The 23,357-nt window shown below is 48.8% G+C and overlaps 2 protein-coding genes across 4 annotated transcripts in view; one reads left to right on the forward strand and one right to left on the reverse strand.

Moving 5' to 3' along the window:
- LOC105565532 (fibroblast growth factor receptor homolog 1-like) overlaps positions 1 to 22,712 on the reverse strand; it is a 44,660-nt gene extending 21,948 nt beyond the window's left edge. For both annotated transcript variants that reach the window (XM_012018811.1, XM_012018812.1), the window contains exon 1: positions 22,077 to 22,712. The gene's annotated coding sequence lies outside the window, so the exon portion shown is untranslated. The remainder of the gene's footprint in view (positions 1 to 22,076) is intronic.
- LOC105565533 overlaps positions 1 to 23,357 on the forward strand; it is a 71,228-nt gene that overhangs the window by 26,586 nt on the left and 21,285 nt on the right. Inside the window, exon 2 of one of the 2 annotated variants that reach the window (XM_012018814.1) lies at positions 18,729 to 18,861. In XM_012018814.1, coding sequence (XP_011874204.1) covers positions 18,729 to 18,861 — 133 coding nt within the window. Of the gene's footprint in view, positions 1 to 18,728; positions 20,471 to 23,357 lie in introns of those variants that run through there. The other variant, XM_012018813.1, reaches the window with a different exon arrangement.

Genomic DNA, 23,357 nt, shown 5'->3' on the forward strand with positions numbered 1-23,357 from the left:
ACACGAATGTGAATTTAATATTATTTCAATTGAAACGGGACATAATTTATGCCTCGATGGAGGGAGAAAGAGAGAGGCGAAGTCGTAAATAAATCCGGCAAAGTGGCCCTCTAGATAAAAGGGAACGAATGCGTGGAAATTTATGAACGGCCGTGGCTGATAGAAACGCAATTTCCTGGGCTCGAAATGGCGCCTAATCGAATGCACCTCGATACTTTTACCATTAAAAAGCTCGTTCAATCGTCGTCAGCGGCGTGGATCAAAGACGACGATGGGGGAGACGGAAGAGATGCATTAGGAAAGAGAACCAAGAGAGAACGTCGAGGAGACACTAAAGGAAAAAGTTACTAAGGAGATCCATTTTTCTGGAAGGCGCTCTCTCGTGTACCCGTTGTGTCGTGAATCGTGGACGATTAATCATAAAACGGGGCGAGTTATAAACCGGAAACGCACGCTCGCACGAGGAAAATATCGCGTATCGAGCAAAGGGTATGTGATATACGTGCTTTCGTACTTTCAAATTCCATTCAAATTCACTTTCAGTCGCTCAATTTACCTGGCTCTTAGTCAGTAGATAATTTATCGCTCGTTGTAGAATCGAGTTGCCTGATTAATTGATTGATGAAAGATACACTGAGAAAAATGTCCGATTAAATATAATCGGATAATCCAATTACATGTTAACAAATGTATCCAATTAAATTGTATATCTAATAAAAAATATGATCGGTTTGTCAAAGAAATTTCATCGGTAACTGCATCTCATCGGATAAATTTCATCGGATGTATCCATAATTTGTTGGGTAAAAGTAATCGGAAAAATTAACCATCGGAAACACAATTTAATTGGTTTATTTTTCTCAGTGTACACTTTATTAGTACATGAATTAATGTACTGATTACCCTAGTAGCACAATATATTGGCGCAATATTGGGGAATAATGTAAATCTGATATGCCCAATGTTGGTCCAATATTGTAAGATTGACGCCTTCTCTTATTTAGCCAATATGTTCCTAGAGCAATATTAGTCTAATATTGTATCAATATTAGACCAATATTCTTATTACATTGTTAAATATAGGCCAATGCACTTTCAATATAAATCTAATATTACACAGTTGGAAAATTTGTGTTTTCTTGTTAAAAGAAATGCCCGTTAAAATTTTTGTGTTAAATGGTTAACACATTCATGTGTTAATTTAACGGATTGCTCTTATGTTAATTGACCTTAAATGTAAAATTATTAAAATAACTGAAAAGAAATGTTAAAACAACACAATGTGTACTTATTTTGTAATCTTACACAATACAATGTTCTATATTATTAGTAACAAGATTTATCTGTTAAAATTTACAGAATGAAATGTTGATTTTATTCTATATAACATAAGAGAGTGATCTCGGACCATTTGGCTTATTACATCTGGGCTTGGATAGATCAGTTGGAAGAGCACTCGCCTGGCAAGCTGAAGGTCCTAGGTTCGAATCCTAGCCCGTTACTTTTCTCGCCGAAAAATAAGTGGCGTGTCTTATTGTTAGTGCCTACTTCCCCGAAGATACATTCCTATTTATTATGCAATGTAAAAATTACATTTTTTAAATTAATTTTGTCATTAAAAATATGTTAAGTTTACACAAAATTTATGTTAAATGATTTTGAGATTTGCAATTATTTTGTGTTAAAATATTAACAGACTATTAGTGTGATCCTTTAACATATCCATATTATGTTAAATTAACACAAAAATTTGTGTGGACCGTTTGGGACATGTGATATCTGTTAAATTTAACACAAATTTTTCAACTGTGTATATAATTAGTACCGTGCAATATGTTTATTCCATGGCCAATGTTGACTTCACGTTGGACAATATCGGCCAATGCATTTCTAATATAACCAACATTGGACCAACGTTTAGCCAATGCACTCTGTGCTACTAGGGTAATATGTAATTTCTCTCTCGTTGCGCAACTGTAAGAAATTATGTCAACTTTATTAATTGTCCACTGGTTGAATATTCGTAACTTTACGTAATACAATCTGATAAGATTGTATCTTGAAATCCCGACACGAATACAAGCTCGCTTCTTTCTCGTAATTCTCTTCGATATTCACGTTCATGTGTTTGTTTTCATTCATTCGCGCGAACCGGAAACGAATCATCTCGAAGGCGAGTCTGTGGGTTAAGATATTATTCGTGCACGGAGAGGGTGTCGACCCCCGAAAAGTAAGCCGCTTAGCGGGCATATCCGTTTTAGCCCCATAGGGTCGCGAGGAGAATTAATAACGTCGACGATGAGACCGTAAGATACACGTGGGTGGCCGCTTGCTGCCGCACTCAGGATTTCACGAGCATCCAAATATTCGTTGTTCCGTTCGAATGACAATTTGCTCAAGAAAATATCCGAAGAAAATATCCGAGAATAACGTAATGTCGCTCTCTAAAAATCAATCGGTGAATTATCACTGAAAACAGTGAATAGCCGCCAATTTACTGTTATAAGTTTACCCACTGCTATTTTCAGTGATACACTTGTAACTCCAAATCAGTGACTATTCACTGTTTTCAGTGACAATCCACTGATTGACTTTCAGAGAGCAGTTTTAAATACTTTATTTACTCTCGCAAATGTGTCTCTTAAAAATTTTATCAATTCTTAAAGTTACACCCTTTAAATATGTTGTTCATACTTAAAATTTCGTTCCTTTGACTATTTTATTAGTTTTTATAATCAGGTCTCTTTAAATATTTCGTTCATTCTTAAAATTGTATCTTTTTGACAAAAGACCGACATAATTTCAACGAACTCAATTTCCGATACGACACGTGGACAGTTTGATTGTCTCGTATCTTCCGTGCTCGATTACGAACCTAACAAATCTGCGCGGGTGTAGGAAACTGCGCGCACGCGCGGGACCTCTCGCCTTTCAAACGAAACTCGCTTCATTAGCCTCAGAAGCGCACGTTCTCATCTCTCACTGCGCTACAGCGATCCGCGATCGTTCGTGGTAAACCGTGCAAATCGTAATTTCGTGGAACGATCCATTTATCCGTCCTAATCGTCGCGCATTAGCGGCACTATTTCGCGTTCGCGCGCATCCCTCTGGCCCGAGTCGGGGTCGCGCGCGCTGATTGGCGGAGGCGGTCGAGCGTCCCCGACTCTTCCCGACTCTCCTCCCCGCGCCGGCCGCCAGTTTTCGCGCGTTATCCGCGTAATCGCGACGCGTGTGCTTCGATTCGGCGGAAAAATGCTGACCTACCGGCCCGGAGTGTCGCGCGTGTTGCACGGAGGACGTTGTGGACCGTCGGCAGCCGTGGAGCTCGCCTCCGTGAGCGTCGATCACCGGCGGGACGATCGTCATCTCCGGCGCGAATAGGTGAGCGAACATCTTTCACACCTCTCCTGCCGCTCGCGGCGGCGTGAGATACCGCGGTGTAAACGTGGTCGCGGCCTCGTCGGACAATGAATAAAACATGTACTTCCAACGTGACCGCTGAGCGAATTGAGACACGCAGGCTCGGTGACGCCTCGATTCGGCGGGGATCGCGGCACCAGCCCCGAAATCGCGGACGGCCGGTTGGCCGTTGGCGTCGCCCAACATGGCGGCGGATTGATCCTCGCTTTCGATCCTCGCGAAAGGTGCGCGCGGCCCGCCCGTGCCGAAGAGCCATCGGGGGGATTACGTGTTTTACGAGTACGCGTGTCCCTTTCGCGCGCGCATATTTGTGAATGCACAAGCGTGGGATCTCGTGTCGCCGCGGAAACACGCGGGACGTGCTGATTATCGGCTCGATTCCTCATCCTTTCCCCTCCCCCCCCCCCTTCCCTGAAAGAGAAGTCGGAGCCGCGTTTGATATCAATCGATCCCGGAAACGATCGCGTATCCTCGCTCGCGTGCGACGCCAGGCCTATTCGCGATCGTGCTACGACGGAGAACCGTGACACGCGTAGCGATACGCCGCGGAAGAACGTGCGACGCGTCCGAGATGGACGAGCGCGGGGGGGGGAAGGGCGGGGCGCGGTCGCTTTTACATTGTTTTTCGTGTCGCGCGGGTGCGTAAACACGCTGTTTATTCCGCGTTATAGGGTTTGTTTTCTGTTCCTGCACTGGTGAACTAGTGCAGTAAGCTAGAATGAGAAAAAATATGCTTGTCTTACTCCAATTTATTGCACTAGTTCACTAGTGTAGGAACAGAAAACAAGCCTATAGCCGTATCACACTAGCGGTTCGCGTTGGCGTTGCCGTTGGCGTTGCCGTTGGCTGCTGCGTCTCGACCAATCAGAGAATACTTTGCTATTCTCTGATTGGTCGAGACGCAGCAGCCAACGGTAACGCCAACGGCAACGCCAACGGCAACGCCAACGCGAACCGCTAGTGTGATACGGCTATTATGCGGCGCCTACAGCGGCTGTGTTCAGCGGAAAAGGCTGCTTCGCAACTGTCGTTAAAATTCGTGGATCCGACTGGCGTGTTAAGCCAACGGCACACGATACTATTTTTCCTACTGAATTGCTCACGAGAGCCAATCGGGATGCGGAGTCTTAAGCCAACGGCACGCGACACTATTTTTCTATACTGGATTGCTCACGAGAGCCAATCAGGATGCAGAGTTTTAGATCAGGTGACTCAAAGCTAAATCCTGGTTGGCTCTCGTAAGCGATCCAGTAGGAAAAATAGTATCGTGTGCCGTCGGCTTTAATCTCGAGTGAGTTTGTCAAATCGATTCGACATCAATTTGAAGGTGTCGACATCGCTCGACGAGCCATTACTCGCCGGGCAAGAGCATACGCCAACCAGGTGGTCAATTCTGTACCTTGCACCATAGTGAAAATGCCGAAAGTGTGTAGCCTGGTCTCTTTCGAACGGTCCCCTTAAAAAGAGACGGGGTCGCTCACTTTTCGTGAGACTGGGGCAGGCGCGTGGTTTCAAAAAGCAGATGATTGGACAGCACACCCCTATTGCCAACGAATCATTGTGTCTTGGCATTACATAAGTTTCTATTCCGTATTTCCGTTCCTCGTTCCTGTTGCCTGTGCTTTCCTATTGCGCGATAGGCTTAACAGAAACTCGAGTGTGTAGTGTTTACTTCCCGGCGACGAGTCGCGCGACGCGGAAAGAGTCGAGGAGCGGAGAGGGGGGGGGGGAATATTCATGACTCGATTCGGCGGCTCGCTTCCCCGCTGGCCCACCTCCGACGGGGGAGATACTTCCCGGAGATCGCCGGCGACTCCGTGAGATGAGGCGCGAGGACGAGGAAAAAGCCGAGGGAGTCGCTCCGACGGCGTGAATAATAAGAGGTACGTGCGATGCTTTCGGAAGAGGGGGGGCCGGTAAAACGGGGAAGCACGATGCTGGAATACTTTATTTACTTATTTTGAATCGCCTGGAGACGCCGAGTCGCGACGAATCCTCCGTCCCGTCGCGAGATAATCTCGTCGATAACGAGAAATTTATCTCGTCCGCGCGTCTTGTTTTCCATTCGACGTACAGTCTTATTCATTAATGCCTGGACCTCGGTTTCGCTAGAATTCACATTTTCACAATCTTCATTCCCAGCTATGCATCGATGCAAGGGGGTAACCACTGGCTAAAATGTTGTCCCGCCGATTACATGATTTCATTAGATTTCGTACGATTTCATCTGATTCAAATAATTTTATCTAATTGCAAATAATTTTCTTATACGCACGTTTAAAAATAGGCGACGTTAGAGTTCCTCGAAACGTTATATCTTTTTGATTTTACTAATAAGCATTTGCTTATAGAGGTAATTTCAATTAAGACTGTAGTATTCGGTTAGGTAGAAAACGTGTTTCCTTGCCTCCCAATTTTTCCACCAGTCTAACCGTGGTCTTAACGAGAAGTAATTTTGTATTTGTATCTCCTGCTTATTGTTTCAAATTTGCGCGCAAAGGTGTATCAACTGACTGTCCTAACAGTAACTACTTCAGTCTTATTATGAAAATAATAATACGCGTTTATAGACTATGATATATATTTAGATATTCACTAAAAGAAGTAAACTTTTGGGGAAAATAAAAACAAGCTGAGGAAACGTTCAAATTTTATGTTCACTGTCTAACTAGTGAAGAAACTTGAATACGAAGGCAAAACGATTACATGGAGATTTCGTAAGCATTTCATAATGATTGCGGAGACACTGTCCCATGATTACATTAAGCGGTTACCCCCTTGCGTCGACGAGTTTCAGGCTATAGTTCAGACAGTTTCTATAGAAGTCTGTGATAGTACATACATCCCGAGTCGAAATTTTGGCCCTATGTTGAACCTTTAATTCTATTATGTAGCAGGACCTAAGACAGTAAAAGTGGTCGAACTGCGAGCACCAAATTGACTCGTACTTTAAAACTGATAGTGACGGAAATTTCTACTTACAGTCTGATCAGCTAAGTAGGTGTAAATCATCCTTAAAAGTGTCAAAATAGCACCAAACTTTCGGGATGCTGCCTGAAACGCGGTGATTTGCGTATAGATGAGAAAAGTTATAATAAAAATGCAGGTCTAGGCAGTAATGAGTGAGACTGTACATCTCCTACCAATGTAGGCTAACTTTAATCTCGGTTTAAGTTATCTTCCAGTTCCAGAATTATAGTAAGATAAAAGTGAGTTAAATCGAGATTAAAGTTAATCTATGGTGTCTATAGAAATAGACGTGAATCACACTTCTATCGAGGCGTTATATTTAACTCCGATATTGCAATGAGCTGATATTCTCCGATAGGAGATAACGCCAACTCGTGAGAACGAAGGGCCGGTAGGAGCGTTTCAACAGGTAGGACAGAGCGTTCGCCGGGAAGGTGGAAATTCCTGCAGTTGTATCGAGGAGGGAGGATATTAAAATAGGTGTTCTCAGTGGCGGCGGCTTACAAACGAGCCGACAAATTGTATTCGCGGCTGTGAATGGCCGTGGGATTCTCGCGTACATACACGGAAACCAAATGTTTGACCACTTGGTCGAGAACGGGGCACTCGGGGTGGATGCCATTGCTTTGAGAGTCACTGAGCGTCTCGAGGAGACGATCCTTACGCCGCGCGGAAATGAACTCTCCCTCCTTTTTTTTTATCTTTTGCAATCGTCGTCACCGGGTCGCACTCGTGTCTCGAAATTCATTTTACGTGTCGTGGCGCCGCCGCGGGTCTCCGTTTCGGAGAAGCGTCTTTGTGACCCCCCAAGTGCCCCCCTTTTCGTCCTCCTCCTCCTCCTCCTCCTCCTCCTCTGCTCGGAACATCTGCTCGTCGTCGCGCTGCCTAGGAACACTTTTTTTTAATCGCGGAGGCTTTGGCGGAACAGAGCGCGCCTTATGCCCGTAAGTGGCGAAAAAAAAAGACATGTATAAATCACGCTCTTGTCGCGATGCGTTCGCGTCCGACTTAATTACCGCTACTAGCGGCGGTAATGAAAATGAAAATCGCGCGTCTGCCTCGGACGGGAGTGGCCCAACGCGTGCGCGCGCGCGCGCGTGGGCGTATTGCGCGCGTCCAGTGGATTTATCACAACTCTTACCTCACCAGATATTCGTAATTAAACTGTTAAGCGAGCATCCGCCTCTCCCGACGAGAGACACGACGGAATCTCGCGGCAGGGCGAGACGGACGTGCTTCTTACGAGAATTTATTATAGATTAACGTCGTTCCCTCGCGCTCTCTCGCCTCTCGCGCGCGTCTCCAACGCGGCCTAGAATCGCCGAGAGGCACGCGCAGTGGGTCGCGGTGTCGCGAAACGCGTAAGACACTATCTCGCGCTACTTACAAATCGCATTCACGTCGGGCGAATCGGTCTCTTTCTCTCGCGCTCTCTCGTCCTTTCTCTCTTCGATAACATGAGTCCCGTGTCATCGGTCATGACGGGCTCCTCGTCCGAGATGACGATGGTCCCTCTCGGCCGTCCAGCTTTTCTCGATTCGGTACTTCGCCGCGCGCACTCCGCACTGCCACTAAATACGCCGGCCGCTCTTCGTAATGGATGGTTTCCTGAGCAGACGACGACGTGGACATGTGAGAGTGCGACGAGGCGGAGGACGCGTGAGCCCGAGGAGAGACGGAGAAAGAGCGAGACAGGGCGAGAGGGAGAAAGAGAGGGAGATCGTCTCTTGACCCCGGGGTCTCGAGGAACGCACACGAGAGAAGAACATCGTCGTCCGCGCGCGAAAGAGAGAGAGAGAGAGAGAGAGAGAGAGAGAGAGAGAGAACGGAAGCTGCGAGGTATCCTCGCCACGGGCTTATCTCGTTGTCTGATTATCGCGTTGCCGCAGTTACGGAATCCGGACGATAGGAGATTCTCGTCCGTTTCGGCGCGATCGTCCCCGGATCCCCGCTAAAATCGTTCCGGACGATTCGCCGTCTCGCGCAAAAATATCCCGCGCTCTTTAAAGGCCCTGTGTCCACGATGCTAGAACTTGGTCCAAGTCCTAGTTCCGAGAAATGTGTAGCCAATCAACTTGCAGCTTTTATGGAATAGTTGCAAGTTGATTGGCTACACATTTCTCCAAACTAGAACCTGGTCCAAATCCTAATTCCGAGAAATGTGTAGCCAATTAACTTGCAGCTCTTATGGAATAGCTGCAAGTTGATTGGCTACACATTTCTCCAAACTAGAACCTGGTCCAAATCCTTGCAGCTTTTATGGAATAGCTATTACACTTCAATGCATCATGAGATAGGATCGATTTAGCGCCAATCATATTTATTATAGAGAAAAGAATATTTTAATCTTAAATGAAAAATTCTAAAATCTAGAATAAAACGATAGTACGTATCGTCTTTTGTCGAATATCGTGGTGCTAACTTGGTGCATTGTAAGGTGGAGGGAAATTTTCTTCTAAACGCAAGAATATATAAACTTACATTTATATAAGTTACTCTTGTCTCAATCTAGTAAGTCAATCTTTTTTAATTCGATAGAGGAGAATAAGAATTATTGATTTTATTTCGATATCGTTTTAATTTCATACTAAATGAGGCTGTGATAAATATAAATGCGTCAAGAATATTTTTTGTCACGGTAACAGAAATCCTTTCTGAGGGTGTGAAGTCAATCAGTGGATTGACTTCACACCCAGTGAAAACAGTGGATAGTCACTGATTTGCAGTTACCAGTGTACCACTGAAAATCGCAATGGTATACTTCCAGCTGTAAATCAGTGACTATTCACTGCTTTCAGTGACAATTCGCTGATTGATTTTTAGAGAGCGTAAGAATATTCCATCTTTATTGCATTACCGATCCGATCGCTCGTCGGCTGCTCGTGGCCGGCGGGATCCCTCGGTCGACTGGTTTCATTGGCGACTGGAAAGGCGCGAAGCGAGAAGTCGATCCTTTACTCGCGCGCGCGCGAGACGGCGGCGTCGTGTTGGCGTCGTTCTTGACCTGGCGGAACAATGCGCGCGGAATCGGTGAACGACCCGGCGTGTCCGCGTAATCGCGGGGATCACTCGTGACTCTTCCTCGATGCGTGTCGAATAGACGGGGAATTAATGAGATTTATCGGAGCGTGAACGAGCCCTCGGCCCCTGCCGCAATTATAACGCGCGGTCTCTTTTATCAAACGGGGGTGTTTTTGCGCCGACGCACCGTTTTTTCGCCGCCGATAATTGCCGCTGGTTATCGTTGCGCGCTTTCGCCCTCGTTCCAGTTCTTACCTCAGAATTTACCTCCGAGTGGATAATATTGCGTTTGCAACTTGGCGCTTTCCGGCGCGCGGCGCGGAATAAACGGCCGGATTTTCAAGGCTGCTCTTCGAACGTTTTCTCTCCCCCTTTCCCCACCCCCGTCCTTCAAACGAATTCCGGGAAAACGACTGAATGAATTACGAAAACGACGACGCACGTGCGTCGTTTCCGGCGTCGCGGCGAATCACGATGCACTTCCGCCGCCACCGCCTACGACGAGGCGCGGAGGGCGCGATACAAAACGGCCACGTACTTTTCTGAATTACGTGAACGCATTTACAATGCCGTGGCGAGATCGATAAACAGCCTCTCGCGCCGCTACCTGTCGTCGCATCTCGCCGAGGGATCTCGCGAGGCGGACGCGCGCCGAATCGAATCGGATCTGATCGTTCGGAGCCGGATGGAATGAAATGATCAGTGCCGATGGAGATTTGCGTTTTTTCAAACGTGTTCTCTCTCTCTCTCGTGCCGATTATCTCGATCAATCTCGTTTGTATAGGACTTGGCTTCCCTCCCCGTCGTTATTGCAGCACCTTGTTTCGAATTGATAGAATTGAAATTAGATCGAGATTGGCTCAGAATGTGCCCACATGTTACGCAAGTACCGACTGCTCCTCGACGTAACGTCGCACAATGAGCGAGTCATCGTGACACACGGCCCAGTCGCCGATGCGTCGAGGGACGAGCGATTCACGTGGTCCACGGAAGCAGCGTTTCCCGGCGTGGGAAAGCGCTCGCTCGCAAGTTCGAAAGAGAGAGAGAGAGAGAGAGACACACCTCGTGTATCTAAATGCACGAATGATGCGGCGGTTTACCCGATCGTCGTGTACATATTTAAATGGAAACCTGCGAATTCGGACACGTGAAATAAATTTAGCGCATGAGGTGCGCACGCACGTATACGTCGGTCTGTGTACGATACAGGGTATATTTCTATTGCATTTAAAACACAAGTGTTCGCGTGCAGCTTGGCGAGCAGGCGAGAGGCACTTATGTTTTCCGAGTTTCCCTCCGGAGGGTTTTGTTCTACGATAAATATGGCCTAGATATACGCATTACGACGTACGATCTATTTCAGAAATGTTTTGGCCGTCGACGTGCCTCGTTCGCTCTCGGCCAATGGAAATGGCACGTATCCGCGGGCGAATCGATAAATCTTGATTCGCTTTGCGGCAGCGCCCAGGCGCCAAATTATTTACATCACAAAACAGGCCCTTGTTTTCTCGCGGATGTTTAATATAAATACAATTATAAATGTGTTATTGATCTACTTTGTCCCACTATCGAGACGTGCTATTTTTAACTTTGCGCGACAACTTTATCGAAACGATCGAGTAAGCGGGGAAACAATTGGTCATTGTTTTTTTACGATAACAATAGATCGCGACAGCGATGGATGACCGGTTTGTCTTCGTTGCGCACTTGTACGGTTCGTGAATCAATCCGGCGCGCATCGTCGAAGGTCGGGGAATACGCTCTCGTCTTAATTGTGGACGGTCGTGAGTTATTTTTGACGAGTGCTAGCGGTGTCAAGGCGGACGCAAGATTGGCCGTATTACGCCGTCGTTGCGTCGCCGCGTCGTAGTATTCGGGGGCTATTATTGCGTAAATCAATTCACCATCCTTCTCCGAAGCGGCGCTTGACGTCTCGCGGGGATAAAGTTCGAAGAATCAAAATCAGTGTCACTCTATTTTTTTGCACTCCATTTCATCTCTCTCACGCGAGAGGAAAGAACTTAGAAAACGTATGTATGTACATCCTAGAGAGCCTGTAATCAGAGACTGGCGATTCTACGATCGTAGAAGAGTGAGATGGCCTATGTTTCTCTCTCACTCGCAGGAATTTGACGAACTCTTATGGCCAGTCTTCTGATTACAGGGTTTCTAGTACATCCGACTCGGTCGACCATTCTTATTCCGGTCAGGGCGAAGATCCACCTGAAATTCCGGACACGCTCCGCGCGCGAACGGGGACGGGCTGCCGTTTTCGTAACGAGGCCTTGTTTATCGCGCGCGGTTCGCCACGCCGGGCGATCGCGTCGGCGACGTTGAACCGGGACCACCGCCGCGGTGCGACGAAAACTGGTTTCCCTTCTTGAATGAATAAATACGGAGGGCGCGCGAGGATCCGTCGCGGCTCTCGGCGCGAGACGGTGATGCCGAGATTAGAAACGTTTATCGATATTCGGTATTGTCGATTATTCCATGTTTTTTTCAACCTCGATACGAAGAAACCACGAATTGAATCAATCAACACACTTAAAAAATTTGTCGTACGACAAATGTAATATTAGGCTTACTACGAAATTGAGTAAACTCGACGATCTATCTGCTCAGGCCCATAAAGCCCGTGTCGCACTACGTATTGCGGATTGCGGATTGGATTGAGATTGCGGTTCACACGAGGGGGAAACCGCTGAGGGCATTGTGGTGTACAGATTTGCGGCATTACTAGGGCATTTTTGGGGCATTACATCTTGCTAAGGCATTATAAAGATAAAATAAGATAAAATAAGATACAATAAGATAAAATAAGAGAAAACAAGATAAATAAGATAAAAGACGATAATAAGATAAAGTAATGCCCACTGGGCATTAGTGGGCATTGGTGTACAAGATTTTGGTCAGCGGTTTCCCCCTCGGGATCACATTTCAGCCAATCAGACGAGACAGCGTCAGATCCGATTGGTTGAATTGCGATCCGCGATCCGCAATACGTAGTGTGACACTAAGAGCCTAACAAAGACATTCACTCAAATAAGTTATAGGTTAGGTAACTTAATTTCAATAATACCATGCTGTTCTTTGACTTAATCGAAATAGTGGGACACTGTCGGTCCGTACACAAAAGCCACATAATTTGTATATTACACAAATGTTTTCACGAATTGACAGTTCTAGGAGCAAAAGGTGCCAAAAGTGCAGAATCACTCCAGCATCCTCTTAAGCCCGTATCGGACTACGAATTGAGATTGGAATTAGATTGAAATTTGACCGGTCACAGTAAAGTTTACTAATCTCAAGTTTAGTAACTTTTACTCTGATTCGTTATATTTCAATCTAATCTCAATCACAATCCCTAGTCTGATACGGGCTTTAAGCGGGGTACACGCGCGAGCGGGCGGATTCGGTAGTTCGCGACGTAACGAGAGACGGCCGCGGCTGTCGCGATTAAAGGAGTGAATTAATGAAATCAGTCGCGGTGAGCAAACCTTCGCTCTTATCGCTGCATCGCGTTCTCGCGAGCAACAAAGTTGCGGCAAACTCGCGCGAGGTAGCCATCCAGGTTTCTTTTCGCCGGCATTGATATACTATATTCGCGGGTTGATTTGTGGAGCGCGCGAAGGGTGAAACGCCCCGGAGAAATTCTCCCTCTCTGTGTCGAGAGAAAGATATCTCTCGGCGGGTCTCATTACAACGCGATGCGCGGGCACGATAATTAAGAAATTTTCTCGGCCTGCCATTAATATAGGCAGGCGCGATACACGTCGATGACGTACCACCGCCATCGGGCTGACAGTCGCCCGAGGCGCGACTCTCGTTGCCTCGCGCCGCGAGCATTCGTTGCGTCACGTCGCACACCTGCGCGCACGAGGGCTCGTCGGTGCCCGGGGGGTATACGCGGCGACGGCGACGTAAAAACGCGGTTAACATCGTTACGTTTCCCCCGTGTCCATTAGCATATCCGATTACGATTCGCAATCCCCGCTTGTGGAACGAGATAATTAGAAAAGATTGCGCCCGTTGGTTTCGTACGGCAAGTCGTACGCAACACCTCGAGCGCGCGAGGATGTCGGTTTTTCTGCTTTATTTCCGCACCCGCTGCCGCATATAAAGCTGTAATTTCCGTTTGATGGATATCGCCGAATTGCAAAAAAAGCGCCGCGCTTACCGGCCTTAATCGGGGCCTCTTGGCAGCGCCTCACATTGTAACACGTGCAATTTGCATAATAAAAGGTGCGCTTGCAATAATATCATGACGATGTGATAAGGGGAGAGTCCGACTGTTAGTGGATTATCGGAATTGCCGTGAGAGATGTCTCTCGCGCGATCGTCTCGCTTAAACGGTTAATGTAGGACTTTCGTCGAGAGATTCTCGGAAGAGATACGCGCCAATGTTAATTGCCGCCGAGAGACCGCCGTACAATTTACCGATCGCTTACCGTCGAGTCGATCGACGGACCTCGCGTCGCGCGACGATGGATAATGATTCCCTCGCGCATACCACCCCGAAGGGAAGAGGCACAACGCGCGCTCGTGACACGGTTCAGACCCTTCTCCGGCCTCGCCGCCGATAAAATCTCACGTCGCGCTAAGCCGCGGACGCGGAGATCCTCGTTTAGGAAGAAAAATCTGGTAGTCGTGCCGTGTTATTCAATGGCCGATCGAGATTAGGGAAAGGCACGATCTCCGGAGCAGAACGGTCTCGTTATTTCGTGGCAACGACTTCCACCGGCGATCATTACGCCCGGTAATGATGATTAATGGCCGACGTTACGCGCTTTATCACTTTAGGAAACATTGTGTGCGGAGCGATGGATCACGTTGTTTCCGCGGGCAAATCGCGAAAACGGTCTTACATCGTATAAATTAGTACCTTAATCGCTCAAAGCTTAGCGCGAGTCGTTCCATTATCGTTTATCGCATTACTTTGTACCGTATGAAATTACGCTCGTAATGCTCGCCATTCAACGCAGCTGAACGTGAGCGTTAGCGGACGTGTAGCGTTTTCCTCGCGACAAACGCGCGCGCCTAGAGAAACTTATAATTTCGTTACGTGCAGCCGCAATAAAATTTGGCAAATCAACATTTCTCGAACAACGGACCACCGGAGACTTGACGTCGTGCTCGCGCGCAGATGTCTTCTTCTTGGGCTTTTAGCTCGCGCGCTCCCCTCGTGATGCATTCTAGGAAGCGCTGCAGACAAGTAGCGGTGCAGGCCCCCCTTTTGTTTACCGTCCGCGAACCACGTCGCATTGTCGTAACGTAATTGGCGGAACAAGCGCAACGAGGTCCAGAGATTGATGAGCCCCTTTCTTTTCCTTGAGATTCGTCGGAACCTTTGGAACGTTACAACGCTCGACGTCGATTCCTCGCGTGTATCCATATGGATATTACGACGCGCTCGCTTTTAAGGAACGATCATACAAACTAAACACGTTACTATATTGATACAATTACGTAAATTATCGTTTCGCGTCATCTCGGGATTTTTCTTGTCAGACACTCTGGTCCGCTCTCCATTTTCCATCTCGACTTTCAGCCACTCGGTCTTCTTGCGCCTGACGCTCGATCCTAAATGCCTACCTAGCTCTTTTTCACGCGACCACTTAAGGCTCGAAGAAAACGGGACGTGGGACCGGAGAGCCGTCCGCGCTCTCTTAATCGCGGCACTCCGCGCAGCCGCGCGCGGCCGGTATTATTATGTGGTCAACCTATTAGGGACTCGCATTATCAGCCCCCGTAGAGTAGGTGCATAAGGCCTGCCTGCCTCCATCCATCCCGCCACCGTCGCGCTGACAAAGGTTCCACGATTTATCGCGCATCCACGATAAATGTCCTTTGAATAACCGGCTACAATGGATTTTACGACGTGAGCTCGTTAAGCAAACGCGACGGAGAAATATCGGAGGTTTCCGACCTCCGCTCAATTTCTCCGGAGTTCACGCCGATAAATCGAACGCGCTATAAACGTATCCGATCGCCGCGAGATGCCCAGCGGGCGAAATTCGCGATTTATCCTCCCGTTCTCTCGCGCGTAATCGCGCGACTCGCCGCGGTCGTTCGGCGCTTTTGCGGCGGTTTTGCCGGTTTACGCGTTCAGCCTGCGTGATCGGGGGCGAACGACGGTTAGGCCGAAACGCGCGGGAGCAAGAGGCACGAGGAAGAAACGAGGGAGGGCGGCCAGAGCCTGTATCGTCGAATCGTCACCCGTGGCACGCGTCTCGTGCGCAGCCGGCGCGTAAAACCCCGACAGGGTCCACCTGTCGATGAAAAGTATCGAGAGGAGAGTTCCGCGCGCTCTCATCTCCCCATCCCTCGTCCGTTCTTCTCAACCACCGAGCGGACGGCGCGATGAACCGCGTTGAACAAATAACCTGTTACGTCGTAACAGTCTCTCCGCCCGTGGTCCCGTGTATAATCTCCCCGTCTCGTTAGCGGTGCCCTTGTAGCGCTTCTCGTCTTCTCGTCTCCTATCGTTCTCTATCAGGGAGAGAGAGAGAGGAGCGTTCGCCGAACAACTACCTGTCGACAAGCGGAAGCGCGCAACTCCCGACACTCCTCGCCGGTGTCTAGTGGAGGCCCGAAACCTCCGTACGCTAGGGGGAAAAAAAGACAGCAACCCATTTTAGGACCCACAATTAGTAATGGAATTATTTGGATTGTTCGTAACTCGACTCTGGGCAAATTTTTGACCGTTTTTTTGGTAGTTAGGCGACTTAATATTTCGGTTAGTGCCTCTTGAGTGAAAATTATCTTTGCGCTACTGAATGTCGATAGAACTAATTGAGTGAATTGATTAGTATTACTTAAAAATCTTGGACGCAGATAGAACAGCCAATTGCGATTTTTAGTTACGCGGGGTAAAAGATTAGAGTGTTACGAACAATCCAAATAATTCGATTACTAATCGTGGGCCCCAAAATGGGTTGCTAACTGTCTTTCTTTTCCCAGAGCACTCCGCTGTATCCGGTATCGCGTATTTATATACAGCTCCGCGAGTTCGTGCACGCAGAATGATAATTATTGTTTCTATCTCTGATCTTCCGGCGGCGAAATAATCCTCACTTCGCGTTTCTAAAAAGAAAATTAATTAATTTAATTAACAGGCATTAATAAGTATCCGGCCGATTCGTGTGTATTTCTATTAAGATTCCTTCCCGTCTCCTTATGCTTTTTTTTTTTAATCAAGACGATGCGTGACTCTTCGAGTATAAAATGAGAGCGGCACTTTGCCTCCCTTCGGTAGCTCGCGGGGGAGGACGACTCATTAAGCTTCTGGCGGTCTATTCTTTCGCTGTTACGCGATGTATTATCCAGTGCCGCGAATAGAGTCGTTTTGTCTTACACGAAACATTACGTGCAGCGAGCACGGCAATTAGTGAATTCAGATTCCAGCCGATAAATCGGTAGCGCATATACGCGGCAATCGGTCTCATCTATAAGCCACTTGGCTGTCATAAATATTGACTTGTATATAATTATGGCGGCTCACGAAATTTATCTGCGATATATACAGGTATCTTGCTGTTGATGTGTAATAAGCGTGTATTAAAGTTACTTTGTTATCGCACTTCCTCCCAAGCTGAATCGCAGAAACATTGTACAGTTTCCTTTTTATCCGTGGTTGAAGTTCTGTTGCGACTCACGATTTCCACCAGCATCGAAATAACCTGTGGTTGCATCATTCCAGCGAGTCGTGTAGAGATAAACGGAAAACTCGGAAATTTAGGGATGTTTCTCTAATCGTCGAGTATACGCAAATAGCGTTGAGATATTTATCGCCGACGACGTCGGCCAGTTTAAATAAAATAGCTCCGTTAGATAACCGCAGTGCGTGTCACCAAAAACAGCGATCGGCTGGAAGCGAGCGTGGGTCGAAGGTGCGAAACGTTACACGATTGCCGAAGGCGGAAATGTATGCAAACGCGGGACGATCTCGCGGTCCCGATGGCGATGGCGAGGCGGCTGCGGCTTTGAAGAAAAAAAAAATCAGCAGTCGGTTAAGTCGGGTAACCACGAGCGAACGTGACGAATTTATACGCGCCGCTTCTGACAATTCGATCTCTCGCAGTCGCCCGAGTTCGACCGGAACGGACGCACTCGGGGATAACATCGTTGCTGGTTCGGCGGCTAAGGCGGATATTTCGATGCTAATTTCGTGCCGGGCGCGCTATCGCTCGGGCTCGTTGGACTCGTCGCGGAGAAAACTTCGCCGGCCTCGGGAGATTCAATGTGCCCTTTTTTGTTCACATTTGGGATATCGGTTGGTAAATATATAATATTTCTTTTTGTCAAATGCACGCAGTGGCAAAAGGATAAAATCCATTGGAGGATTCCTGCCGGTGGCGACGCGAGACTTTAGGAGCTAAAGGGGACAGTCTTGATGGACTCGCGTGCACCATTTGTCATCTCGAATCTCGTGATTCCGCGTAGACGACAAGCTCCGATCACGCCTCGTTCTCTCTTAATAGACTGTTTTCGCAATACCGTCGTACTTCATATAACGGCACCGATGGCCCACGTTTGACACAGGCCGGCGCGTGATTTATACTCATTGCACATGCCACTTTAACGCTCGCCATATCCGAGGCATTCTATTGCAAAAACTTTGTAACGCGCGCAGCGCGCCCGACGCCGTTGTTTAATCGGCGTAAAGCCGCGCGCGCGTAGGCAGAGTTTTTCTTCTCGGAATCCATTTCGAAGGCAGTGCCTGCGCCTTCGTAAATATATAAATACGTACGCGCGCGTGTCTGGCGGTTATTAATAAATTTCGCGGCAACGCCGGTACATCAGCGGCCATGGCGAATCTCATAATGCGCCGCGATGCGCGTCAAAGAGTCGGAGGGATATATTAACGCGTGAAAAGCAATATTTATCCGCGTTTAAAATTGTCCATTTTTTTTTCAACCAATTTTCGCTGTTTCGTTGAACCTTCGAGTGTCCAGTATCGACTGTTCGTCACCAATAAAACTCGATCGTTTTTACGTTTCGCAATGATCGAGCCGTTTAAATCGTGCGATTTAATTAACTGGTGATCACATTAGTGATCAAATATATCAACACTATTAGCTTGCACTCGATGAGTAGCCGCCACCGCCCCTATTCAATATGTCGTTAATTAAATTAATAAACAACCGAGTTGTGAGAAACCAGAAAATAGGTTTAACGAAAGGATGCTTTTTAAACTAGAATTTGTGTTGAAATAGTAAATTTCACTACCGTGATAGAAGTAACAATATCATTGAGTCTTTAACAGTGGACTGTAATTATCTATGATCGCGCCGTAATCATAGGCTTTTTGCTTTCAGGCTCTGACAGAAAGTCCGATGCGGAACAAGAAATCGGAACAAGTGCCACGTCCGGCTAAGATCTCTCGTGCTTGGCCGGTCTTCCGACGCGGGTCGACGGACGGCGCCGAAAGAATCATCGCTCCACCGACCGGTAAGTCCTTACTTGGAATTCTCCATGTCGAACGTAATTGGGTACCGTCTCCTCGTCCTGGTTTCACCGAGCGATTTAGCGGTGCGATCTGTGCGCGAAGGATTAACTATGTAACTCGCTTTTAACGGTCGTTATCGTTAATTCGATCGCGCGACGAATCGATAAGCCGCGGCGATTGCGAGGGACGAAACCGGCCGGCGAACGGTCTCGCCCTCGTCCCGAATTATGTAGTTTTCCGTCCGAGCACATTCGAATACAAGGATCTATAAATTGCGAGGTATCCTGAGATAAGGATCCATATTGCAAAATAACAAAGTCGCCGAATCGTCTAGACTCTATGAATTTCTTCCTGTCGCGTTACGCTCGACGGAAGAAAAAGTTGCGATTTAATCCACGCTCGCTCGAGAAAGGGAGCCGGTGATCACGTGATCCAATACGAAGAGCGTTCTTGAACGACACTCGACTTTCGTGAGGAAGGGTGGAAAGGGCGGGGAGGGGAGAGGATTCCGCGTTCGGACGGCGGAGGAGAGAAGGAGGAGGCTGTACTACGAAGGATGGAGAGAAACGTTCATTATTCTATTCCGGCGGAGCGAGGCCAGCAATCTGGTCTTATAAAATAAACCACTCTAGCTCGCCCGCGGTCGGCGCGACGCGTCAAATAAATCGTAGCTCGCTTCTTATGAGCTTACTTGCAATTTCAATCCTGCCTCCCGCCTCGATCGTCCACCCGCCCGTCCTCTCTCTCTCTCTCTCTCTCTCGCTCGATTTCCGAATCTCCCGTCTCGCTCTCTCGTTTCGCATTCGCATGAAATAAATTTTTCGTGGGGCACTTGAACGCGTTCCTGCTCACGGCGGAGTGCGCAGGAAAGAATCGAAAGGACGAAGGACCGAGGAAATACAATGCGCCGCACTGTACACATGTTGCACAGTTGTTGCACCGATCGAGGACGCTCGCATTGAGAAGACGCCAGTCAGAGCTCCGATTTTTGTTGCGGTTATATGCCCAGGTCACGCTCGCTCATTGTCAGCCATACAGAAGTATTTAAGAGAGCCCTACGAACGTGCACTTTTGCTCGGTCTTTAGCGAAGAGATATTCAGATCGAGGATTTGTAAATTCAATAGCACAACCTGTGAGAATGTTTTGGAAAGATCTTGGAAAGTTTACAAGACTAGACTGCACGTCAAACGGTTATTTGCGCGAAACCGATAACCGTTTGGGGGTTCGGTGAAACGTCTGAATCTTGTCCCGGAGAGAGACGTTAATCAGCAATTTCGCAAGAGAGACCCGGCTGGATGTCACCGGATGCGAGGAAGACTCATGCGTGCCACGCGATCGCGGACAATACGGGAGGCAGAGAAACCGCGCGTGTAATTCATCTGGAGCGTGTATATTATCGTTCGCGCCGGACCTGCTCGGCCCGGCGGCGTTTTGCTCGTGTAAACACCGGAAGCGAACGCAGTTGCTCGCTTGATGATTCGCTCGAGACAATCTCTCCGCGGGCACTTCCAGTCCATCTCGCGTGCCGGGTTTAGGTGTAATTTAAGAAAAAGCGCCGCGCGTTAAAACCGACGATTATTTTGGTGCCCGAGTCAAGCGGCGAGGGAAGGTATCCCCGGGACATCTCTGAGGTTCGAGCGCGTTTCTCTCGACGCTCCGCGACAACTTTAGTCGAGCGACTTGGTCTTAGCCGGAGATTAAGCGCTCCGAAGCGCCATTACTCTACGAAATGCCTGGCGCGGCGTAGCCAGAAGCGTGGCAAACGATCGCCGAGTCGCGAGCGATTTACTCTCCACGATATTCTGACTCACCGCCGAGAGATTCAACGCGGACGCGCGTTTCTAGTGTCGCGTCTGCGCGCGCGCGCGCCCGCGTTCCCTTTACCGATCTGGAATTTGGATTAAAAGAAGACTCGGCCGCGCCGTCGAGACACGCGAGGGAAGAGATTAAGTAAAGCCGGAATAAATTACCTCCCCTTTCTCCCGCCTGCTAAATAAGCCTCGGCCTGGTCTGGCCGAGGGACGCGTAGGGGGTAAACTTGGCCGGTGTCTCGCAGCCGGTAGAATGCGAGTCGAATTTAACCTTTGTTCTTTAGCCAGCGTAAAGTCGATTTTTATTCAACGCCACCTTCGCGATCCGGCCGCGCACCTTCGAAGCGCGACGAGAGTGACGAAGAGAAGTTGCGGCAGCGGTATCGCGGTGGGATCTCCTTTCGCTCTAAATTAATTAGCCGGTTAATTAACCGATCACCTCGCCGCGTTTCTTAATCGTTACCTGCGCGCGCTCTCTCATTACCAACCCCGACACGAAGAAGGACTCCACAATAATGAATAAAACGAAGAGGGACGGGCGATTAAATCCTCGTTTCGCCGCCCAAGGTTAAGGTTTACAGAGCTGTTTAATTATTTCATCAGCGACTCTTATCTTGACGATTTTACTACGTCGCGTTAGTTCGTCGTGGATACGTTTAACGTGTACCTCGGCGTACATTCGCCATTTCGCGTTATCGGAAAAGATGCCGCTCGTCCGGGATCTAAAATACACTTTTAACGCACCCGCCGTTCGGTACCGTCGTGCAGAAGGAGCGCCCCACCAGGATGGTAAATTTCCATCCTGGAGGCCCGCGATCGAACGCATCGGGGAAATAAATGGCACGAGTCCGCTTTAATCGACCAACGAGGCAATACCAATTAAAGTTGCATTCCCGAACGATGTCTTCCCGCGCGCGTGCACGCACGCGAGCAAAACCTCTCGCGTAGCTTATCGATACATCGCGCGCGTCATCGTCCCGGTCCCACAGCTACTTCCGACGGTGATACGTAATACGTTTTCGCGATGTAGCTGTACACGTTTACGTGCGTTTTCATCGTCGAATCGATCGCGTTATCGTTTCGTCTATTTATCTCATTTATAAAAGACATAAGTAGATATCGTCACACAACCTTTCGTCCTAATATTTCGATTTTCTGAGTGGACAGAGCGACACGTATTTCTACTAGAAACAGCGATTTAATAATTGGAGGGCCAAGATATCTGGCGAAATAGATTCAGTGACGCGTTTTAATTGACGGCGAATCTCTCGCCAACAATAAATTTTTATCCGACGTTGAAAGACGCGTTCGACTCGACCTCGCGAATTCTCACGACGGACGTCTGTCCATTCTCGCCTCGTGTCTGCAGTTTTATCTCTAAGTATGGAGGAGGCTGCGTACTCACTATATTGCGACGCTCGCGATCTCTTTTCCGAGAAAACTCCTTCGACAGCGTCCCGAAAACTCCCCTCGGCCCCTCCTTCGGCTGCGGCTCCTGCCTGCGCGATGCCTCTGGCGCTTCTGGCTTTTCTCAATCCGCTCTCAGGAAGCTCCCCCGGTTCTCTCTTTCTCACCCTGACGGACACCGGCGCCGATCGCGAACACCGCACCCGACGATGCACCGCGTTGACCGAGAAAGGGTTGAGGACGAGAGAGGTGGGAGGGCTGGGGGCGAGGAAATGCGTGCGCTGGAGTCACTGCCGAGAGGAGAGTTCGCGTCCGCTGCGGAACGAACGAGAGCTGATTCACTGTGCGCGCATTCCCGCTGTTATTTCAGGCCGGCGCGTCGTCGTTACAGGAGATCCTCCTTGGCTCCTCTTTTTCACGCGCGTTTCATATCCTTCGGCTCTCCCGGCGGATTTCTCGGAAAATTGCCGCCTTATCCGCGACTCTCTCAATCCCGTCACCGAACACAAAAGGGTCCGTTCACCTGACGCACCGTGTCTGTCACCCTCGGAAAGCTCTTCGGTCCCTTGTCACTGCGAGTGTCACAGCGGTTTCGCGGTTGCTCTCGAAAACTATCGGTAAACGCGACAAAATTGTTCGATCTGCCGATCGGTCGGCGACGTTTCGGCGAACACAATGTTCCTTGCTTTCTGATTGACGGTTTCTCTCTCTCTCTTTCGGTCTCGCCGAGGCTGCGACGTCGCGACACTGACGATACGCGCCACTACTCGTAGCCCAGCACTACACCGAGAGGAGGATGTGCACGAGGAAAGCTCGGGGCGAAGTGCCAGAAGAGCCGTCGCTTGAAATAACCGCTCGTCCACGCTCGTTCCCTCCGCAACCCCTCGTGGGTTAGTCTTCCCCACTACGACGGATGCCGCCGAGTGCCGAGATCGCCGGCGAAACTCGGAACCCCACTACCATTCTGACGGCACCTTCCCTCTCGTTCCCTTTCTAACGCCGCGCGTCTCCTCCGCGCGCGTCCTCCTCTCCTCTTTCCTCCCCTCTCGTGTCCTATCCTCCCGCCGCTCGCGCGCCTCGCCGTTGCATCGCGTCGCGCGCTGCGTCGTCGCGTCGTGCGTGCGCTACTCTTTACGCACACGTGCGCACGCGGCCGCGGTTTTCGCGCCATTCCGAGATGCGCCGCGCGTACGCTCGGACGGAATCTTCGCTTTTCGGCCACTGTCCGAACGGAAATCAATTTAACGCTTCTTCACGTAGGTAACTGAGAACCATAAGG

This window comes from Vollenhovia emeryi, unplaced genomic scaffold, assembly GCF_000949405.1.
Source record: "Vollenhovia emeryi isolate VEMERY1.0 unplaced genomic scaffold, V.emery_V1.0 DF939151.1, whole genome shotgun sequence".
Taxonomy (NCBI): Eukaryota; Metazoa; Arthropoda; class Insecta; order Hymenoptera; family Formicidae; genus Vollenhovia; species Vollenhovia emeryi.